The following is a 22773-nucleotide window of genomic DNA, read 5'->3' as shown; positions in this document are numbered from 1 at the left end:
TGAGTCTTTAATGAAATAACAAAGTCTTTATTGATGAACAAATAATAAATCTTCAAGGAGTCAAATAACACTTCAAGGTTTCCTTAATAAACTGTTGGCTTTTCAATCTTGTCCCCAGGGGACTGGCAATTGGCTTTGGATAGCTGTACTTTCTCTGTAAGAAGAAAATCCCCTTATAACCTCTCCCAGGCTGTCTATCAAATGGGCCTAGCTGATGTGGGACCTACTACCGATTCCAAATGCATCTGGGCATCGAGTAGACCTACCAACCAAGGCTTGCAGATGTTTCAGCTGGGGTTCTGTGAATCTGTGATGCTGTTCTCTCTCCGAGGTTTCTTTGGAAACTCTAGGGCTGTTTCCCCCAGAAGCTGTGAGGCTGAGAGGCTGTAAGCTCTCAGCCAGAACTTTTGGGACCTTTTCCCCTGGAATTTCTGTTTCTGTTTTCTCGGATGTTCTATATCCCCGGATGTTATTGAAATATGAAGCTTTTCTACGGGACGAGCTGGTCTACATCCTATAGCTTAGCTTCCTTAAGTGAGACTGACTTAAAAATGGCTCCTTCCCTCCCAGAGCCCTGAACAAGGGGCGGAACCAAACTTAATGATGATTGACAGGCGGCCTGTCCTATGACTGCAAACATTAGCAGCAAGAAAATAAAGTTGGAGCTTCTGGTACAGCCGTACCAGCACACCGACAGATGGCCATTCAGGCTATGCTTAAAGAAGTGATTGGTTAGTTAATAGTTGTTGATGATTATAACACTTTAGAGGGGTCCTTGGGATCTGTGGGGTCTGGATGCATGATTTCTGGTAATCGCATATTATCGCAGCCATATTACCAGATGGTGACAAAGGACCTCTTCACATTACCTCTTCCCATGGTTTTTTTTTTTTTGCCCCCTTTCCCTCTTTGGGACGGGCCTGCCTAGTGCCATCAAACAACACTGGCTTGGCCCTGCCAGATTCTTCCCAAAGTGGAGGAGAAGCATTGCAAGAAACTTACTCTGCTTTTTGGAGCTAGCCACATTTTTCTCTTCTTTTCCCCATATGAAGGGGGAAATGGCAATTGGGAAACGGGTGTTGCCATGGACCGGGTGCCAACATTCCTTGTTCTGTCCCCACCATATGATGCGGGAAATGGCACGGCATGTGAAGAGGTCATGTGCTAACTCAGACATGCTGAAGTATTCATGGTCATGTCACAACCATTAAAAATTTAAGGTATGATTGCAGTTGTTTTGTATCCATGGAGGCCCTGTTATCGAACTGCCATGGATACATCAGACTCACTGCAGATTCTTTATTTCTACCATGGGGCTCAAGGTGGCAAACATAGGGGGCCGGGCTGTGGCGCAGGCTGGTGAGCAGCCTGCTGCAATAAATCACTCTGACCATGAATTCGACCATGAGGTCATGAATTCGAGGCCACCCCTTGGCGGGGTGAGCACCCGTCAATTAAAAATAAAAAATAGCCCCTGCTCGTTGCTGACCTAGCAACCCGAAAGATAGTTGCATCTATCAAGTAGGAAATAAGGTACCACTTATAAAAGTGGGGAGGCAAATTTAACTAATTTACAACATTGGAATGAGGAAGTGTGGAAGTGCCCTCAGAGTGGATGATGAAGCAGCTGTTCCCCTCTGTGGCCAGAATCGAACATCCCCTCAGGAGAAGGTTAAATTGCCTCTGCATCTGTCTGTCTCGGTTCTATGGGCATTGAATGTTTGCCCTATAGGTATATAATGTGATCCGCCCTGAGTCCCCTTTGGGGTGAGAAGGGCGGAATATAAATACTATAAATAAATAAATAAATAAATAAATAAATAAATAAATAAATAAATAGCTGCCTTCCTCCCCATCTTGTCCCTACAATAATGCTGTGAGAGTCAAGGCCAGGTTGAGAAAGGCTAAAGGTCACTCAAAGAGTTTTACGTCTGAGTGTGGGCTTGAATTTGGATCTACCGAGTTTCAGCCCAACGTTCTAACCATTACATCACATTTGCTCTTTGTCTAATCAAAAGGTAACCCTTTTCCGAGGAACAAGATGTCCTTCAGCCATCTGACATTTGGAAAATGCTGACTTCTGTTTATCATGTAGCTGCCACTAGTAATGCAAACAGTCTGTTCCGGATGATGCTAGAAAAAAGGAAGATGTGACACCCTTGAGTTGATAACCGGATGCCAATAGGACAAGATATATGCATGCAGTTCTGGTTGGAATTGCCAATTTACTTTTTCATCTAACAGGTGTGTAATGGGTCATTTCATCTCTGCCAGGGAATAGGTTGACTATTAAATTTTGTATACCATGAAGTTGCTAAATGCCAGGGCCAATTCTCATGGGAAACTAAACACACTCCATTACTACTCTCATGGTGCAGGTATAAGAAGCCTTTGGCCCTCCTGTTATTTCGGACTACAATTCCTACCATTCTTTACTGGCCTTGCTGGCCATAGCTGATGGAAGTTGTAATGCAAAATATCCGAATGGCAAAAGATTCTCCATCCATGTTGTAACATATTACAATAGAAAGTCCTGCATTTATCATGCCCATTTTATTCACCTGGTTTTTTTTTTCAGTTCAGGAGCAACCTGAGTTGCTTCTGGAGTGAGAGAATTGGCCGTCTGCAAGGACGTTGCCCAGGGGATGCCCGAATGTTTTGATGTTTTACCATCCTTGTGGGAGGCTTCTCTCATGTCCCTGCATGGAGACGGAGCTGATAGAGGGAGCTCATCCACGCTCTCCCCGGGTGGGATTCGAACCTGGCAGCCTTCAGGTCAGCAACCCAACCTTCAAGTCACAAGGCTTTTATCCCCTAGGCCACCGGAGGCTCCTTATTCACCTGTAAAATTGCTATTTGACAGTTAGCAACATTTGGAATATTTTTGTTAACAATATGGATATTGGGGAAATTGTTACCATTCTCCTAAAAAGATTATATGTTTTGTTGTAGCCCTTTGAAGATGGGAATCATACAGCTCTCCATACTGTTGCACTGCATCTCCCATCCGATCTAGTGAGTATAACCAATGTGGGGAATGCTGGGAGTTGTAATTAACATCTGGGTGGATATACAATTTCCACTTCTGTTGTACATGACATTAGCTTGTTGTTAGCATCCTGTTAAATGTTACCAAAAGAGAATGAAAAACAACAACAAAGTGATGAATGAACTTGGGAGCCTTGCAATACAATTTTGCAGGATGGCATTGAGGCATATTTTTGCCTGGCAAGTCATTTGTTTTTCAAGGCTATTCCATTACATCTCATGTTCATTGGTTATAGGAAGTTTGCACTAAACTGTCGGTGATGGACTACTCCCTCACTCAGGCACGAGCAAACTTTTTTACCTTGGAGCCTCATTGTGGAGGGCCAGGCTGGGAGGGAGCAGGGCCGTTTGCATGCTCGGTGGGTTGGGCCTGCAACGGGTAGGGCCTGGGAGTGGATGGGGCCAGGAAGGGGCAGAGCCTGGATCATCCTCAGGTTGTCCTCACAGCATAAGCACTGGAATGCAAAGATACAGAATAGGGGACGCCTGGCTCAACAGCACTACGCGTGAAAAAGACCTTGGAGTCCTCGTGGACAACAAGTTAAACATGAGCCTACAATGTGATGCGGCTGCTAAAAAAGCCAATGGGATTCTGGCCTGCATCAATAGGGGTATAGCATCTAGATCCAGGGAAGTCATGCTCCCCCTCTATTCTGCCTTGGTCAGACCACACCTGGAATACTGTGTCCAATTCTGGCCACCTCAATTAAAGGGAGATGTTGACAAGCTGGAAAGCATCCAGAGGAGGGCAACTAAAATGATCAAAGGTCTGGAGAACAAGCCCTATGAGGAGCGGCTTAAAGAACTGGGCATGTTTAGCCTGCAGAAGAGAAGGCTGAGTGGAGACATGATACCATGTACAAATACGTGAAGGGAAGTCATAGGGAGGAGGGAGCAAGCTTGTTTGCTGCTGCCCTGCAGACTAGGACGTGGAACAATGGTTTCAAACTACAGGAAAGGAGATTCCACCTGAACATCAGGAAGAACTTCCTCACTGTGAGAGCTGTTCGGCAGTGGAACTCTCTGCCGCGGAGTGTGGTGGAGGCTCCTTCTTTGGAGGCTTTTAAGCAGAGGCTGGATGGCCATCTGTCAGGGGTGCTTTGAATGCGATTTCCTGCTACTTGGCAGGGGGTTGGACTGGATGGCCCATGAGGTCTCTTCCAACTCTACTATTCTATTATTCTAAGGACAGTGCTGCTTGCCCCATCCTTATGCCGAGAGGAAGGCAGGACGTGCAGCGACTGCCCCAATCCTCCTCCCCTGATCCTTGGGTTGTCTTCTTGACATTATTCCTGAAAAAAGGTGAGACAGGAGGTGGCTCTGGAGGGTTCTTAGCTGCCCATGCCTTCTTTGAGCTGTTCTCCCAGCATGAGGATGGATCCGCTCTCACTGTCCTTATGCCGGGAGGAGGGCGAGACGCGGTGGCTGAGAGTGCTCCAGAGGGCTCTCAGCAGCTGCAGGCCACATTGTCCTTATGCCAAAAGACAAGGGTAAATGAGGAGGGCCTGAGGTAAGTGCTCCAGGGACCACATCCACCCCCCCCCCGAGCCTTAGTTTGCCCATGCCTGCCCTCTCTCTACTCCTGCAACTGTTGGGATTCCCTAAAGCAGTGGTCCTCAAACTATGGCCCAGGGGCCACATGCGCCCCATCAAAGCCATTTATCAGGCCCTAGCAGCGGCGGTTCCCTCCTCCTCTGCCGAGGAAGGCGCGTATGGTGAGGAGGAGGAAAAGGCACGCACCTTTCCCGCTGCCACTGAGGAAGGTGCGAATGGGGTGAGGGAGGAGGGAAAGAGAGGGAAAGGTGTGTGCCTTTCCTACCTCCTCTCTCTCCTGGTGCATGCCTTCCAAAGCTTTGCTTGTTTATAATGGTATTTTAATTATTATTTAATTAATAATTAATGATTAAGGGGTGCTTTGCTAGTGCTTTTGGTGCACAAAGGCTGAAGGGGGTTGGACTAAATGGCCCAAGGGGTCTCTTCCAACCCTCTTTATTATTTTATTATGACACAGCAAACAAGGAAGATATGCTGGATTTCGTATCACAAAATCACAAGTCGAACACTTCCCAAGTGTCTAGGATTGTGTGATGTATTTTCGGATGATGCGTGCAGATCCCAGTAGGGTAGCCTTTTGCAGTTGGCAGATCGTGATTTTGTCAATGTCTATTGTTTCCAAATGCCGGCTGAGATCTTTTGGCACGGCACCCAGTGTGCCCATCACCACCGGGACCACCTGCACTGGTTTCTGCCAGAGTCTTTGAAGTTCAATCTTGAGGTCCTGATAGCGGCTGAGTTTTTCCTGTTGTTTTTCGTCAATGTGACTGTCACCTGGGATGGCAACATCAATGATCCAAACCTTTTTCTTTTCCACAACTGTGATGTCTGGTGTGTTGTGTTCCAGAACTTTGTCAGTCTGGATTTGGAAGTCCTACAGTATCTTTGCGTGCTCATTTTCCAATACTTTTGCAGGTTTGTGATCCCACCAGTTCTTTACTGCAGGGAGGTGGTACTTGAGGCATAAGTTCCAATGGATCATTTGGGCCACATAGTTGTGCCTCTGTTTGTAGTCTGTCTGTGCGATTTTCTTACAGCAGCTGAGGATATGATCAATGGTTTCGTCAGCTTCCTTGCACAGTCTGCATTTTGGGTCATCAGCTGATTTTTCGACCTTGGCCTTAATTGCATTTGTTCTGATGGCTTGCTCCTGGGCTGCAAGGATCAGGCCTTCTGTCTCCTTCTTCAGTGTCCCATTCATGAGCCATAGACAGGTCTTCCCCTTATCAGCTTTTCCTTCAATTTTATCAAGAAACTTTCCATGCAATGTTAATAATAATAATAATAATTATTATTATTATTAACATTAAGGCTGGGTGGCCATCTGTCAGGGATGCTTTGCTTGTGCTTTTGGTGCACAAAGGCAGAAGAGGGTTGGACTAAATGGCCCAAGGGGTCTCTTCCAACCCTCTTTATCATCATCATCATCATCATCATCATCATCATCATCATCATCATCATCGAGGCTATATTTGTTCCCGTTTGTTTTTTTTTACTTCAAAATAAGATATGTGCAGTGTGCATAGGAATTTATTCATAGTTTTTATTAAACTATAGCCCGGCCCTCCAATGGTCTGAGGGACCATAAACTGCCCCCCTGTTTAAAATGTTTGGGGACCCCTGCCCTAAAGATTACTACTGATACCCCTCTTTAGTCTTATTTTGGCTACACAAGGAAAATATCTAGAACATGACTTTATACATGTTTTGCACATTTGTCTGTAAATGGTAAAGTGGAATAGACATCTTTTTACCATGGTGTTGATAATATCTGGAGACCCATTCAGAGTTTTGAATTGAGATATCTCATTCTTTCTAAAGTAGTATGCCTTCTTGAGTAATGTGACAGGTAGATAACCGACCTTTGTGTTTTTTCCTCGCATAACAGAGCTCTTGGGCCAGGAAAAGAGTATTCACTCTTTATGCAGGTGTAGAATAACATGCCCTCTTTCTATCAAACAAAGGGGCAATTGCTGATATAGCCATTATGTAGGAAAGCAAATTGCAGTGACAGCATTCCCAAACCTTGAATTAGACCTGTAATGTTGCCAACGTTCCTCCTGCCATGCCTTTAACAGCAGTTTGATCTGCAGCTTTTACCCAGTGGTATATCTAAACTGGAAAATAGTAACAGCATGATACCAATTTAATTGGTATAGTTACATAGAAAAGAATCCAGGCACTTGCATTTTGGGGAAGTATATAAAGTTCTTTGAAACAACAGCACTAGAGTTCTCTGGCATAGAAACCCAAATACGTCAACAAACTACAACTCCCAGCCTTCCACAGGATGGAACTGTAGCAGTTAAAGTTGTACTCAAGCGCCATAATTTTATAGCATAGAAACACCTGTAAATTGCTGGAGTTGCTTGAATGACAAAGCAGAACAGGTTGATTGAAAAGCTGTCAATCCTTCTTTAAGTGGTTCACAGCACTCAAAAGTCCACCCTATTTGTAGCTGCTGATAACTTTAGAAAGGAAAGATTATATTGGTTTCATATTTGGGTCCTTTCATGCCATACAACTGTCGTACAATGATTCTACTCTAACTGCTATGACAGCATCCTATGGAAATCCTGGGATTTTCAGTTTAGGGAGAATTCTCTTCCAAAGAGCTCCAGTGCCAGAATTCCTTAGGATGCAGCAGTGCCAGGTAAATTGAAATCACAGTATTAGGAAATCACTTGTATAACTTTATAGTGTGTTTTTTTTTTGGTCAGGAGCAACCGGAGTTGCTTCTGGAGTGAGAGAATTGGCCATCTACAAGGACGTTGCCCAGGGAACGCCCAGATGTTTTGATGTTTTACCATCCTTGTGGGAGGCTTCTCTCATGTCCCCGCATGGAGCTGGAGCGGATAGAGGGAGCTCATCCGCACTCTTCCCGGGTGGGATTCGAACCTGGCAGCTTTCAGGTCAGCAACCCAACCTTCAAGTCACAAGGCTTTTATCCCCTAGGCCACCGGAGGCTCCTACTGTATAGTGTGAAAGGTCATGTAACGAAGTTGAATAAATGGGATTATGTCAAACTTGCAAGCAACAAAGCCTTGAATTTTATCCTCAGAGGCAAATTCGCATTGTCCAATAATGCTGTAAAAATGTGGTTCTCAAACTGTGGGTCCCCAGATGTTTCGGCCTTCAACTCCCAAAAATCCCAACAGCTGGTAAACTGTCTGGGGTTTCTGGGAAGTTATGGCCAAAACACCTGGGGACCCACAGGTTGTAAAAGATAGTGACATTTCAGTCTCTGAAAGGTTTCAGTTGGTCTCTTGGGATGGATCCATATTGCCCTATATCCCAGGATCTGATCCTGGATTGTCTGATTTGAACTTAATTATATGAGTCTACACTGCCAGATCATCTGAGATAAGAAGATAGTCAGGGATCAGATCCTGGCATATAGGGCAGTGTAGATCCAGCCTTGGTGTACAATTTTATATTTTAACATGAGTGACACATATCCAAACCAATGTCCAAATAATTTTTTAAAAGCAGGTTAGAAAAAAAACAGTTTATTTAGTAGTATCATATAAATAACTTGTTACAAAAATTGATTTTTCAAAAAAGGTAAATTCACTTTGTGTGTGTTTATATATATATATATACGTGTGTGAGAGTGAGTGAGAGAGAGAAATCACTGCTCAAAGAAATGAAGAAGTGGGGGAAGATTACATTGTTCAAGAAACAAAACAGGCAAAAAAGGTATGGGGAGCGGAGCCACACCAGGGCAGAAAAGAGCCTCAGCCATAGCAAAAGAAGGAAACAATTCCAGCATATGGAAATTTTACTCCACAATTCTATGCATCTGAAGCAAGTATCATTGTAGACTTCACACAGTTTAAAGGTATCCTGGCATACTGTCTAAATATTTCTGGATTAATTCACTGAGTTGAAGTGACTGACGGATGCATCAAGAAAGGCCATTCTATCTCCATGATAAAAATGTTCCAGGTTGGATGGAGCTCAGATAGCATTCTTTATGATCTGGTAGATATACAGTACATCTTCCTACAGTGTATTATCTTCCTTTTCTTTTCTTTTTTTAAACCACTGCAGTACTCTGTTGCTGCTCCCAGGAAGCTATTTGAATTTTAGCAACCGAATGACTGTGTGGTACTAGAAATGAGATTAAGCAAACACAACTTTATGCAGTTGACTTTTCAAGGCTCAGGTTGGTCGGGAAATGATCAACACTCTTCATCCTAAATACAAAGCAATGATGGCAGTGATTACTTGATCCAGGGCCCTCTTATCTTGTTCTTATGTCTGTTGTTGCAAGCCTGAGCCTTTTCCACGTGCCCCCAAAACACTTTTTTAGAAACCAAAGCTATCTCCCCATTTAAAAATCTTTTAAAATCAAAATATGTCCAAATAATCCTAGGAAGTGGAGGGCAATCTTGGTACAATTTTGCTACTCTTTCAACCAGCTGTTTTATGCCTAGTAGAGGTCTTCTTTCAACCAAAAAGTCAGCAATGTGAACGGATACCAAACTAAATCTCGTCTCCATCAATATTCTCCACATACCACTGGAATCATATTTTGTCCTGGTTGAACTACAGGGTATTTTTTAAACAAATGGTTCTCTATGACTAATGTTCAATTCTGTTGCTTTAAAAAATCTTTCCCCTCTCTGGGAAAAAAAGGCCAAGAAATATAACTGGAAACAGCCACATATAAGAAACTGATACTCCATCTTGTCAGATGGTGGCACCTGGCTTAATTAATGCTTGGCTTTCTTTAATTCAAGGAAATCAATATTTGAAAAGAGGCATTTATTTTAAAGGGTTTTCAAACTGCAAATCACAATTGACATTTGCAAATCCATGTTGCCCCCATCGTATGTGATTAAGATGCACAAAGCATTTCTTATAAGGCCATAAAAACCAAGGCAGGAACGGGACAGGGCGGGAATATAACTTCTAGGATAATCAAGATCACAGAATATAATCATACAGTGTTTTTAAAGTTTCCTTTTTAAACGTTTTCTCAGAATCAAAATAGCTTTCATGTATACTGTGATTTTGTTTAAAATTTGTCTTTAAATGTTTTTACCTGAATGTCTAATAATCCTATACAGCTTTAATAAACACTAAACTAACAGACCTTATAAAACTAAAAGCTTATAGAAAGTGTATCCAGATGTATTTACATCAATAGTGCAGTCTTGTAGGAAAGGGTTCTTGCAATATATGCTGGGGATTCTTCGCTCCACTTGTCAAAGCCACTAACTCTGGGAAGAAAGATAATGTCATTTTGCAACCTTTCTAAAATGTCCAAAATATAAAATTCCACCCACTCACCCGCAATCTAGTATGAAGCACAAACTCTGTAACACTTCTGCTTTACTTGTTAATGTTAAAGTTGCCAAATCTCCAGGGGGGAAATGCAGGGGGAAAATAAAATGCTGTGGTTTATTTCTGTGATTGTGAAAATGTGTATACAAGTCACCTGTTCAGTTATGATGACCCCATGAATTTTATAGGGTTTTCTTAGGTGATAAATTCTCAGAGGTGGTTTGGCCAGCTTCTTCCTCTGAAACGTAGACAACTGCACCTTATATTTACTTGCAGTCTCACATCCAAGTACTAGCCTTGCTTAGTTTCCAAGATCACATAGGATCCGGTATTTGTACAGTATTGACAAAATATTTGACTTAATGGAGCTATACATGTTATCACTTCCTTGTGTTTGCAAATCAAACTGTGTTGCTTGCTATATCAGTACGTAGTCAATTTATGTCTTCAGCTTTAAACAGTACAATTCCACGTTTCTTCCTTCGTTATTTCTGTCTCTCTACCTCCACCCATGTCTATGATAAACGTCCATGGATAACAAAAGAACATCTGTGATGTTCAGCTCTTTAAAGAGAATTTGTGATATATGACGGACGTAGGACGTGTAGCATCGCAGAGCGTTGGTGTGTTGAAGATTGTCTCAGCAGTACCTAAATTAAACTGCTAGTACAGGGAATGTTAGAAACCAATGACACAAAAATAACAACTTCCTTCATTCACTTCTAATAATTACGCCAGCTACTGAATTTCCCTCTTTAGGAAGCCTTCAAGCTGCTAAAGGCATCAAATATGGTCTCAGTCATTGCTTTCTCCCTTTCTTTCCCTTGTTCATTTACAAATTTCATAACAGCAACTTGGCAATTTCCATATTGCTTCTCATTAGCAGAGCTATTTAACCAATATATGGCATTTCTCTCTCATAACCTACAGATGTGTCTTTTGATCTAGGGCAGTCAGTTTGGAAATATGAGTAATCTCATTTCTATGACATTAAAAACAAATTCTTTGCACGTCTTTCTTTCTTTCATCTCTATCTTTCTGTCTGTCTGATCTCTTGAAGTATTGTTATGATTCAGAAATCAGTATGCTGCCTGAGGCCGGGATGATCTGGATAACTGGAAAGTTCCTCAAAATAAGACCTACATTTTCAAATTAAAACATGAAATTCCTAATTCTAAATGCTACTAGGAACAGGCAGCCCCATGGAATCAATTGCTAAATGATAAATCACCATTGATTCAATGGGGCTACTCTAGTTGAAACTAACCATTGGTTCTAAGCTAATGCAATTACAGTAGAGTCTCACTTATCCAACATAAATGAGCTGGCAGAACGTTGGATAAGCGAATATGTTGGATAATAAGGAGAGATTAAGAAGAAGCCTATTAAACATCAAATTAGGTTGTGATTTTACAAATTAAGCACCAAAACATCATGTTATACAACAAATTTGGCAGAAAAAGTAGTTCAATATGCAGTAATGCTACATAGTAATTACTGTATTTACGAATTTCGCACCAAAATATCATGATATATTGAAAACATCGACTACAAAAATGCATTGGATAATCCAGAATGTTGGATAAGCAAATGTTGGATAAGTGAGACTCTATTGTATATGTTTTGGCCACTGCCATATATTTTCTAACTCTGATATACATAATGAAATATAATAGCATCTTCATTCAGGAGGATTTTTCTAATCTGATAAAGAAAGCATATGCCCCAATTCTTAATTAGAGGTAAGCTCCACTGAACCTCAAGACCTTAATTCAAAATGCTTTGCCATATTAAAGGATTTGGGTTGATTCAACTCAAGACCTGGTTGTTCTGAAGCCAGTGGATTAAGATGAACCAGGATCATTAAAATACATTGAGATGTTGATTCTACATGCTAATTATATATTACTAAAAATCTGTATTTTCTCACTACTGACTTATATTTGAAGTTGTGTGCAGTCATAGGAACTCATACCTTGGTTCTACTGATTTAAATGGGACTTGCTCATGAGATCTAAACACATATAGTCTGGAGTTCTATTGGTGACATATCCAAGTACAACTCCACCTTATGTCCACTTTTTGGGTCATTTTGGAGGTTGGTAGTCTTTTCTGAGACTCACCACCACCAATACCTTACCACCACCACTAGACTGTGTAGTCCCACCCATATAGTCATCTCTTTGTTGGTGGTTAGGGAAGAAGATTAGAGAAGAATCTGACTATGCTGCCATAACCAATTGAAGGCTGATGACATCATTTGCTGACATGTCTGGAGAATTCTAGCAGATCTTAGTGGGACATGGGACCATAGCCAGATGCTTCTCTGATTCTGTATTCTACTTGTCCGCCAGTAGTGAAATGTCTCTGTTTATGTGTGTGTGTGTGTGGGGGGGGGGGGGGGCTATCACAGTGCCACAGAAAATTCTGATGGTGTTGATAGAGAGGCCCACGTACTATATTCATATTCTACACTAGGCATCACTTGTGGTTCTCCGGGTATTTGGACCCCCAATTCTCAGAAGCCCTAGCCAGCTTATTAAATGATCAGGAATTCTGGGTGTCCAAAAAACCTGGAGGGCCACAGGTTGTGCAGGTCTGCTTTATAGTCTACCATGTAGGATATTGGATGCAGTTTGACACTGGACTTTTCTATCCCCACATTGTTGTATTCCTTGTCTGGAATTCCAAAATCTGAAATATTCCAAAATCCAAAACTGTCCATATCCCCATATGTGATATTTTTGTGTTCTGATGGGCCAGTGTATAAAAACTCTGTTTCAAACACAAAGTTTGGGCTAAAAGTAACATTTAGGTGAAACATAAATGAATTCAGTGTTTAGGATTGGGTTCTTCTCAAAGATATGCAATTATGTACATATATGCAAATACTCATCTAAAAATCAGAAATCCAAAATAATTATGGTCCTAAGGATTTCTGATTAGGGATACTTAACCTATCAAATGCGGTACAATTAATGCTTCCAATCTTTTCTTCTCTTGCTTTTTGATCATTACACCTTGACACTCAAACATGGAATGTATGAACAAAGAAATTTCCTTTTCAATTGTATTTTACACTGCACATTGGGGAAAATCTGAAGGCCTTAGTCATATGTCTATGAATTGATACTAACAGAGCTCTATTTGTGTGTGTGTATGGGGGGGAAATCTATGTACATAAATTGCAGGGATAACAAAAAAACTTCAGGTGATTAATTTATAAATGCCAGCTACTAGAGAATATTATATTTCATCTTTTTTCAGTTTGGCATCTTAATTTTGATGCCAGTATGTTAAATAGTTTATATAATATTTATGCACATGCAGTGGGTGGCTTACTGTCATTTTATTGACAGGGAAAAACACTTTGTCAATAAAATGCAAAATTCTCGCTCAAATCGCCTGCTACTTAGTGTCACTAATTCAGGGTGGTGGTGGAAGAGCACTCTACTTAAGCCATCAACGTGTCATGGAATTACCACAGATAATCCTAGCTAAATCAACTTAAGCCATCAAAGTGAATTTGCTATATCAGAAGAAAAGCACAATCAATGTTTGTTCACAGAATCCACTCAGCGTTTTAGGCTTCTGTAGCCTATTTGGCATGGTGCTGCTTAAAGCACACTCCTTTTGATGACCTATATAAAACACTTGAAATTATGTACGTGCACTTACTGTTGAGTTGAGTCTGACCAAATGAATTCCAGGGCCATTTTCCATTGGGAAGATAAAAAACATGCAATCATGCATGCACATAGAAAGTCTTCCCTTTAATATTTTCACTACAAACGCTGTCAGGATTCATTATTGGGTCTTGCCCTGGATCTGTTCCAGAACCATGTTAGATCAGATCAAAGGTCTAGTCCAACAGTCTGTTTCCAACAATCTGTTTCCATAGTGAAAGTATCTACTGACCATAGCAAGCTGGTCTACAGGACAAGTTCAATGGCCCTCTCACCTATATGGTCTTCAGCAACCAAAACTGCAGATATGGGAAGAAATTAATAGCTATCCTGATTACTAGCCATTGATAGCTATGAATCTGTCTAATCACGTTTTGAAACAGTGTTGGGGAAAATGTGGCTGAGAGGCCACATACCACCCCAAACAATGTCTCTAGATCACAAAAGGTATTTGTATTAAATGTAGTGATTCTGCTTTTCTCAACCATCTAACCAACGTTGATTCAACTCTTGCTGATTGGATTGTTTCAACATTATTGATGGATAGAGTTGGTTATAACTTATAGGTTTTTTTTAAAAAAAATGCTAACAAGGGAGATAATAATTCAGTCTTTTCTGGCTTTCATTAGTTATCACAAAACTTTCATAATGGGGCTTGTTTCTTAGAAGACATACATAGGATCGAAGTTAGACTGACTTTCTATGGGAATGATTTATCATTTTAATATGGCAGGTTTGTTTTTGTAATGCTTTGAGCCTTTTGAGGGCAAATGTCTTGATCCCCTCCCAGATAGCTAGTATTTGTTTTCTTTGGATCTTTCCAACAAATTACAACATGGAACTGCACCAACAATGCACCTTGATTACAAGACTTTAGGTTTTCTGGGGCTGCAATAATTGCAGATTAACAACTAGTGTGGCCCTTTGATCAATAAATTTAGAATCTGTTTTGTGGCCTTCCAAATCAATGTATCAACTGATGACTTCTTGTACACTAAGTACTCTAACGTCTAGCTAGCTAACTAAAAAGCCTAAATCATAAAATCACATGATGCTACTTTACTGTAAGACTTCATTTACTATAATGCAATAAAGAGAAGTAAATATCATTTTAAAATAATTTTAAATGCTGCCATTTAGCAAAGAACAATTGTTGTTTTTTAAAAAAGGTCATTTTACCAGAGCTCTACAGAGGTTGTTCAAATATTTCATTTTGTTCAAAGCAAGTCCAATCCACTTAGTGGGTTTCAACCAATGGTATAGAAGCTAGACTGTGTTCTGCTTTCCTGCTTTGCTTTTCACTCCAGATGTTTTCTTGAATGGTACTTTGGGAGTAAGTGTGTGTGTGTGTGTGTGTGTGTGTGCACTCACACATCATAGTCAATGTGAATTCCCAGCTTCGGGCTGAGGAGTGACTGCATACAAAGGCCAATATCAAATGGCTTCTTTTGTTGACCAGCACCAGGATTAACAGAATTCTCTTCCCACCTCCTTTCTGCTTCAACACTCCATGATGCCAGAAGATTGCTCTGAAGGATTTTTCAGCACTCTGGAGCTGGCTTTTGGCCATTGGAGAGAAAGGCGTTTCTGGTGGAAGAAGTGGGATCCAACTGAGGATTACCCCTAGATCAGTAGTTCCAAATTTGTGGGTCACCAGATGTTTTGGTCTTCAAATTCCAGAAATCCTAACTGCTGATAAACTGGCTGGGATATCTGGGAGTTGTAGGCCCAAACATTTGGGGACCCACAGGTTGAGAACTACTGTCCTAGATTCAAGATCAGTGGATTTCAACTTGTGGGAACCCAGATTGAGAACCACTGTTCTAGATTATGACTGATGCTTTTATTAATATTGTAGGGGTTGTACCTAAAAGTGACTCTACTACTGTTCTTGTTTTACTTGGTTCCTCCTCCTGCTCTACAATTTCTTGCTAGTATCAAAGTGTCCTGCTGTCAGAAATATCACAGGTACCCATTTTGTTTCTGAGGCCAAAGTAAAGGTTGCAGCAGGGTAAGTGAGCAGAGAAGGGTAAGACTTGCATGGCAGCTTTGTGTTTGCTGATGTCCTAGAAACTGGCATTAATATTAAATAGAGCTCAAAGTCTGTACACAAAGAGCCTACTGATATCAGCAGGACTTACATTAGTTATATATCTGTCAATGTCATGCCAATTCCTTGACAAATGTTTGCTGAAGGTAATCTCTACCACCATTCCTCATCCTAGTGATAAACAGACATGCTAGTCCATAACTCCCACCTTGACCATACAATGGCTATACCAACTGGGGATGGCGCTGGTCTAACACAGAAATGTCAAACCTGTGGCCCGCCAGATGTTTGAGCCTTCAACTTTCAGAAGCTCTGAGAGTTGTCCAATGGCCAGGAATTTTGGGAGCCAAAGTCCAAAATACCTGGAGGGTCATAAGCTTGACATCACTAATCTAACACATCTGGAGGACACCAGATTGGAAGAGACTGGTTACATGGGGGAGTGTTTTTCCGTAAAATAATGATTGCTGTCATATCATAAACACACTTGAGATACTCTTTTTGCATCATTACTAACACAAAACAATTCTCCTTCCTCTCTACTCTTAATTGTCCACCCCTTAGAATGGATGAATATTTCCAGGAAAATGACTAATTCAGGATTAATACTACTGTTTAAATGGGCTCTCAATCTTTTAAGTATCTGATTTCCTTATTGGCTAGTTGTGGCTTCAAAAAGAGCTATCCTTTTTACTGTAATAGTTAAAGTGAGCAGCAATAGATCCCTACATTTAGATGTTTGATACATAGTCTGCAGAAGACATGTCTGAGCAGAATAATTAAAATACAGTAAGATTATTTGGTGAATGATAGCACGAAGATAATCCAATTTCCAAGATAAGCAGAACAAGTTAAAACTATTATTCCATTTCCTTTGTTCCTCAATTTGCTTCCCATCGTGCCTGCTTGGCAAATAGGATATACAAAAAAAAGTTTGTTTTTCCTCATTATTTGCCTCTTGGAAGCTCAAATTATATTTGGGGAGGAAATGACATTAGATCCACGAAGACTGCAGTCACGGAAACAATTTCATCTGGTCAAACAGAACCCTTCCAAAGAACTGTGGATAAATAGAAAGAAATCGCAACATCACACATTTCAATGCTGTTTTCTGGGAGCTAAAAAAGGCAACATTTTAGGAGTCTTTATCGCTGTCTGTGCCACCATACATATCGGCCAACTTTTTAAAGCGAGGTCCCCAGTCGCTGAGGTAATCGTAGTCCTGGTCCCCATCAGTAGTCACCGACTCCAAGGAACTGAGAGACTCTGCCACAGAGCCATTGCCTTCATATGCGTATGTTGCCAATGAGTCATAAGGAGGTGCTGTTGGATCCGTGTCGTTCTCCTTTAACCTTTGGCTAATGAAATCTCTAACATCTGTGTTATCTCGAACCACCGGTGTCCGGCGTGGCATAAAAAGTGCTTCCGGCACAATGTCTCGGCGTAATTTATTGTCTTCTATGGCTTCAGGATTCCGCAGCGTGCCAATATCAAATGCTTGGGTGTCTTCCTCTCCGCCACCTTCGTCGTTGTAGCTGACAATGTTGTCTCGGATGTCCTCTTTTGAAATGATCAAAGGCTCTTTTTTCCGTTGCCGTCTCAGGGCTGCAAACAACACCACTGTCACTGTAAAGGAAAATAAAATGAAATAAAGCATAGCTGGAAGACGGAGGAAGGGAGGAAAGGGGAGTTAATTTTCCACCCAATTAGTACAAAAGAAAAAAAGAAAGAAATCTGTATTGCTTGAACTTCGCCTTTTCTTTTAAATAAGAAGCCCTTCCAGACTGTATACTCCAAACTTTATACTGCAACCAGTCTTGCTGTGATCACTGTGGGAGTTGAAAATAAGATAAATATTAGGAGGAAAAGGCATTTTCCAAATAAAAGAAGATGAAGCTCAGCTATTCTTTTTTTATCAGCAGTAACTGTCTTTTCTTTTTCTTTTTTTAACTTTGTGCAGTGGGGAAACTATTCTTTTGAAATCACAAACGTAGTAGTTTCAAGGCAGACAAAAAGAAAAAGAAAAGAAGCCAGTCTCATCGAATGACAAACGCTGAACTCCCAAAATGCTTTGGAATTTGTTCTCTGCAGAGAACGTACAGCACTTCTCAAGGTGAGATGCTGTGTTAGCAGTGTTAAATAAAGGGGGAAAACTGAGTAATTAGGTTTTTTCTTTCCTTGAACATATGCTGATGTCTTTATTTAATGCACACCCTCCTCTATCTATCTATTTATTAGGCTTGTCCGATTGATGGAAAAAATGTTTCAATTCTCGTTTCTAAAGTAGGGGGTGCCGGCTCTTCGATATAGAAATTATTTCTTAATGTTTCACCCAAAATTTTCGGATATTTCCGAAAATTTGTAATGTTTCTAAAATGTTTCTAAAGTGGCGGATGCGCATGCGCAATCGCCAAAAAACAGGAAACTGGGGGGGGGGACTTTTCTGGGGGTCTCCCGCCCTCATTTCTTGAGCTATTCTCTTCAAATTTGGTACAGTGGGAGAACACATTCCACACTCTTTGCTCAACAAATTGCAGAATGTTTCCTGTCTCCTATGATTTTTGGCGAATTTTCATAACTTTTTATAATACACTATTTTTCAATATTTGAAGAAACCTGTTCCTGGTTTGAAAGTCTTATTTCCTGTTCAATTGGGTTCTTATCACTGTAAAAGTCCCTCTTCTACTTGTGTAGACTTTGGATTAGAAATGCAGCACACGCCAAGCAATGCCTTGACAGGATTGGCAACGTCCTTTGGAAACTATAAATTGCCTTTGAACCTTTTGATCAATGGTGCCACTGGCTGACCTTGTGATTGCAAAAATGAAACTCTGGCTGAGGACTTTGGATTAGAAATGCAGCACACGCCAAGCAATGCCTTGACAGGATTGGCAACGTCCTTTGGAAACTATAAATTGCTGTGGACCCTCTATTGAATCAAATCAATGTCTGACTTTGTGATTGCAGAAATAAAACTCAGCCCAAGGCTTGGGAATAGAAATGGAGCGAGAGGGAAGCAATGCCTTGGCGGGTGCCCCACGTCCTTTGGAAACTATTTCTTCCAATGTACCCTTTCGGTTTGAAAACAATGTGTGTCTTTGTGATTGCTGCAATAACACTCAGCCCGGGGGCTTGGGATTACAAACGGAGCGGGAGGGAAGCAATGCACTTGCAGGAACGCAGACGTCCTTTGGAAACTATTATTTTCAAGTTCCCCCCCCCTTTCAGGATTGCAAAGAAGAGCTGATGCGGTGATTGCTAAATTCCAAAAAAGAAAACAGAAAGGCAAAAGGTCTCCCACAGGAGTAGGTGGAAAGCACCCCAAGCTCAGCACTAGCAGGGACGCAGATGTCCTTTGGAAAAAAAAAGTTCCCTAAAGCCAGCCACAGCAAGGACTCTGCCCCAAGCCCCCAGCCAATTTCCCCCCCCAAAAACACAATATCGAACCAGCAACAACAGAAACACTCTACCCCCAGTTAGCCCTCTCTCCCCCAAACAAGCAAGCAGCAGCTTCCCAGCGTGTGCCAAACACCCTCTCTCCTCGGTATCCCAACCCAGAATGGCTTGGGTCGGCTGCGGTTGGGGATTTTCATAGAGATCCTCCACGTGGACACGGAGGACGCTAGCCCCCAACTTTGGCAGCCATCGTGGAAGACTCTGATTGGCCAGGGAGCAGCCATGTTAGGCTGCGCTAGGCTCCCATTCATGTTAGGTTGCAGAAACAAATAAATAAATAAATAATATTTTTAAAAAAATATTTAAAAAAAATTTTGGAAGGAAAAAAATTAACGAAAATTTTAAGAAACAATTAGAGAAAGGGCCAATGATGGTTCGAATTACATTGCCAGTTGCGCCCAGGGAAAATGTTTCAATACTCGTTTCAAAAAACGAGAACAATCTAAAATAATTACGAAACTAGAAACATAACGAATATTTGGACAACCCTACTATTTATCTATCATTGTGTTTTTCTAATATCCTCCTTGTTGCTTCTCACCTCTTTTTCTAAACCCACTGGCCCTTAAAAATGAAATGAGTAATGCTTCAAAGGACCCCTAATGGGTCCACTTGGATGAACTTTAAATCCACTTTAGGGAGGGGGCTTTAAACACTAAGCCAGACAGGTCCTGGCCCTCACCAAACTACAAACCCCAGAATGCTGCAGGAGGCAGAAACCGGATTTAAAGTGGATTCATGCTATAGTGCAGGGGTCCTCAAACTTTTTAAGTGGAGGGCCGGTTCACAGTTCCTCAGATTGTTGGGGGGCTGGACTATGATGAACTAGTCTAAAATTAGGATTGTTGTTGTTGTGTTCCTTCAAGTCTCTTCAGACTTAGGTCAACCTTAAGTCTAAAGTTTAGGACAGGGGCCAGGGAAATGACCTTGGAGGGCCACATCCGGCCCACGGGCCTTAGTTTGGGGACCCCTGCTCTAGTGTGATGAGTTCCCTAGATTCTGTACTAGCCTTAGCCACACACAACAACAGGTTGCCTCAAAAGAAACCTCCAGGAATTGCTTCAGAAGAAGCATCCCGAACTTTCACAGGTCCCTATGTGAGCACTTTGCTATGGAGATTGACATAAATAAAACAGCATGGTGTATAAGAGGAAAAGTTAGAGAGGTTTTGCAGTATGTCATCATATATGTCATAACATATCGTGAAAAAAATTACTTCTTGGACTACATGCACTATATTTACTGTCTCTGGCAGTGCTGTGATCCAAATGGAAATTCCCCTAACCTCTGCACCACTGTTAATCTCTCCACCTTAAGACCTCTGTAAAATGGGCAGGAAATATCAACAAATACTGCTCTCCACTCTGCATGTCTCAGAGTTATATGATGAAAGTCATGTCAAGTAAATTGTTGTTCAGCTTTGTTCTTGAGCTAAGTCTTTGCCAGCCCACCCCACACATTTCTGTTTCATTAAACACACTGTAAATCATTTGGACATATGAAGAAATTACAACATGTGTTTCCTTTAGTTGTACAGCTCAACCATGAATTTATCTTGCTTTGGGATGTCCTGGAAACATGGGAGAATGGGGAAGTTGTTTGGACCTCTAGTCAGTCTTTGTGGTATGTCAAATGCCTGATTTTATCACACCCAGGAGCTGGTCCTCAGTTCTGTGACTTTTGTAGACTGAACAACAAATTAAGTGCTAAACAGTGTGTTCTTTTACCATGCATTCCTGTGATGGCTAGTGGTACCATGTTAATGGTACAGGGAAGCCTGGAATGGCTTGAAAAGACTTGTCCAATGTGCCAAACTTCTCTAAGAATAGGTCTTGGCAGTGCAGAGAGCTTTTTTTTTTGGACTGGATTACAACCCAGAGAAGATTATATCCCTCACTGACATGGGAGCCACCAGCCACGACTGAAACATTCATTGCAAGCTCCCCCTTGTCACCCCTCCATATTGTTTTTTGCTACATGTTTACATTCTGTGTCACAGATCACAACTACTCAAAATCTCACAGTGTTTTTGTTTAATCTAGCCTCTCTAATGTCATTACAAATGAAATTTCACTGACGGAAATGAATATTCAAATTGGATTTGTGCAAATCACCAACTGAGTCAAGTTCTAAATATAACTTCTGTTCTTGATACTTGTTTTCTTCTTCTTCTAGCAGCAACTTGTAAAATAAGCCCTCTTAATGCTTGATGAAACATTAAAATAAGCATAAAGCTAACATTTTTTCCCTTCCTACTCTCAGCAATTCATAGCATTATCTAGGATTTTGTTCTCTTCTCCCTTCCCCCAAGGCTTCAGTTTTCTTTTTCATTCTGCAAGTGAAATACACCATATGACCAAAAACAAACAAGCAGACAAAAGAACTCGCCAAAAAAAATCTGCTCTTGTTACAGCTAAAAATGAAAAGGTACTTCAATTCTTTCCATGTCTTTGTTTCATACAGGGTTGAGCTTGCATACACAGTACAAAGCCTGAAAGTAGATTGCAAAAAAGACAATGATGCTACTAACAGCCATTAATTGAAAACCATTGTATTCTGCACTTTTTTTTCAATTCAGCTTAAGTGCTCGGAGCTAAACAATTATCATTTTGGATTCCGCACTACTGACAGCAGCGTCCTGCACAACCCAATACACAGAGCCCCAAATCAGAAGAAGCAGCTGTTTGTGGGAAGGGGTTAACTAAATGGCACAGCTGGCTTTAAAGAGGCTTTTGCAAACATCTCTAAATTCCTACTTATATCTAGCTGGGCAACCATGGGTCCTGCCATGACCAGAAACAGGACATTGCTGGTAGGTGTTAGAAGTCTATAAGACAACTGAGTTGAACCACCTTATCTTATACATCGTTCAACCCCTGCTGACCTGTAAACTGCCCTGTAAACTAACTATTAGACTATATGCGAGCACTGAAGCACTTTAGTTTATATGTGCTGCTGTCTCTACCATCTGTTATGAGTTCCAACTGTGCTATTAATTAAGGCATTAATTTTAAGGGGCAGGGAAGGTGGGTAGGAGGGTGGGAAAAAATGGGTTCTTTCTGATCTTATCTCGTAAGTACATTTTAGCCTTAGAACTAACTTGAGTACCTTACTAAAGGCTGTGGAATCATCCCCTTTATTTGGCACGTGTCACATTAGTGGTATGATAAGATCTTGTTCATATTTAACTACTAGCATTACCGCTGTGATGGACCGTGGAGAGAGGGGGGCATGTATCGGCTGGGGGGCCCCTATTGAAGTAATTCAGGGAAGGGGGAGATACAGGAAAGGGAGGCATAACTTAATTCGGCCTAGGGTGAGAAACAGAGTGCTTGTAGATTTAAAACGGCCTCCTGACACAGTAAATTTGGGTGCCCAAGGTGGCGGGTCCTCCGATCTGAAGGTGGTGCTGCTGAACGCCAGGTCTGTCAATGGTAAAGCTGCAATCATCCAGGATCTTATCCTGGATGAGCGGGCAGACCTGGCGTGCATAACGGAGACCTGGTTGGATGAGGCTGGGGGTGTCAATCTCACCCAGCTTTGTCCACCAGGTTGTGCCGTGCAGCATCAACCAAGATCTGGAGGCAGGGGAGGAGGGGTTACAGTGGTCTATAAGGAGTCCATCCCCCTGACCAGGTGCCCCATCCCGCAGTCTACCTTGTTTGAGTGTGCTCATCTGAGGGTAGG

General features: G+C 41.5%; 1 protein-coding gene across 5 annotated transcripts in view; it reads right to left on the bottom strand.

Annotated features, from left to right (window-relative positions):
• Positions 1-8095: 8095 nt before the first annotated feature.
• The window catches only part of LOC100556731 (cadherin-6), a 295831-nt gene continuing 281153 nt past the window's right edge, over positions 8096-22773 (bottom strand). For all 5 annotated transcript variants that reach the window (XM_008119683.3, XM_062977621.1, XM_008119684.3 and 2 more), the window contains one exon: positions 8096-17256. In XM_008119683.3, the coding sequence (XP_008117890.2) occupies positions 16766-17256 (491 nt within the window). In that variant the 3' untranslated portion in view covers positions 8096-16765. The remainder of the gene's footprint in view (positions 17257-22773) is intronic.

Source organism: Anolis carolinensis, chromosome 4 (genome assembly GCF_035594765.1).
Source record: "Anolis carolinensis isolate JA03-04 chromosome 4, rAnoCar3.1.pri, whole genome shotgun sequence".
NCBI classification, from domain to species: Eukaryota; Metazoa; Chordata; class Lepidosauria; order Squamata; family Dactyloidae; genus Anolis; species Anolis carolinensis.
Note: the sequence above shows the minus strand (reverse complement) of the source record. Positions and strands in the feature narration are given on the sequence as shown.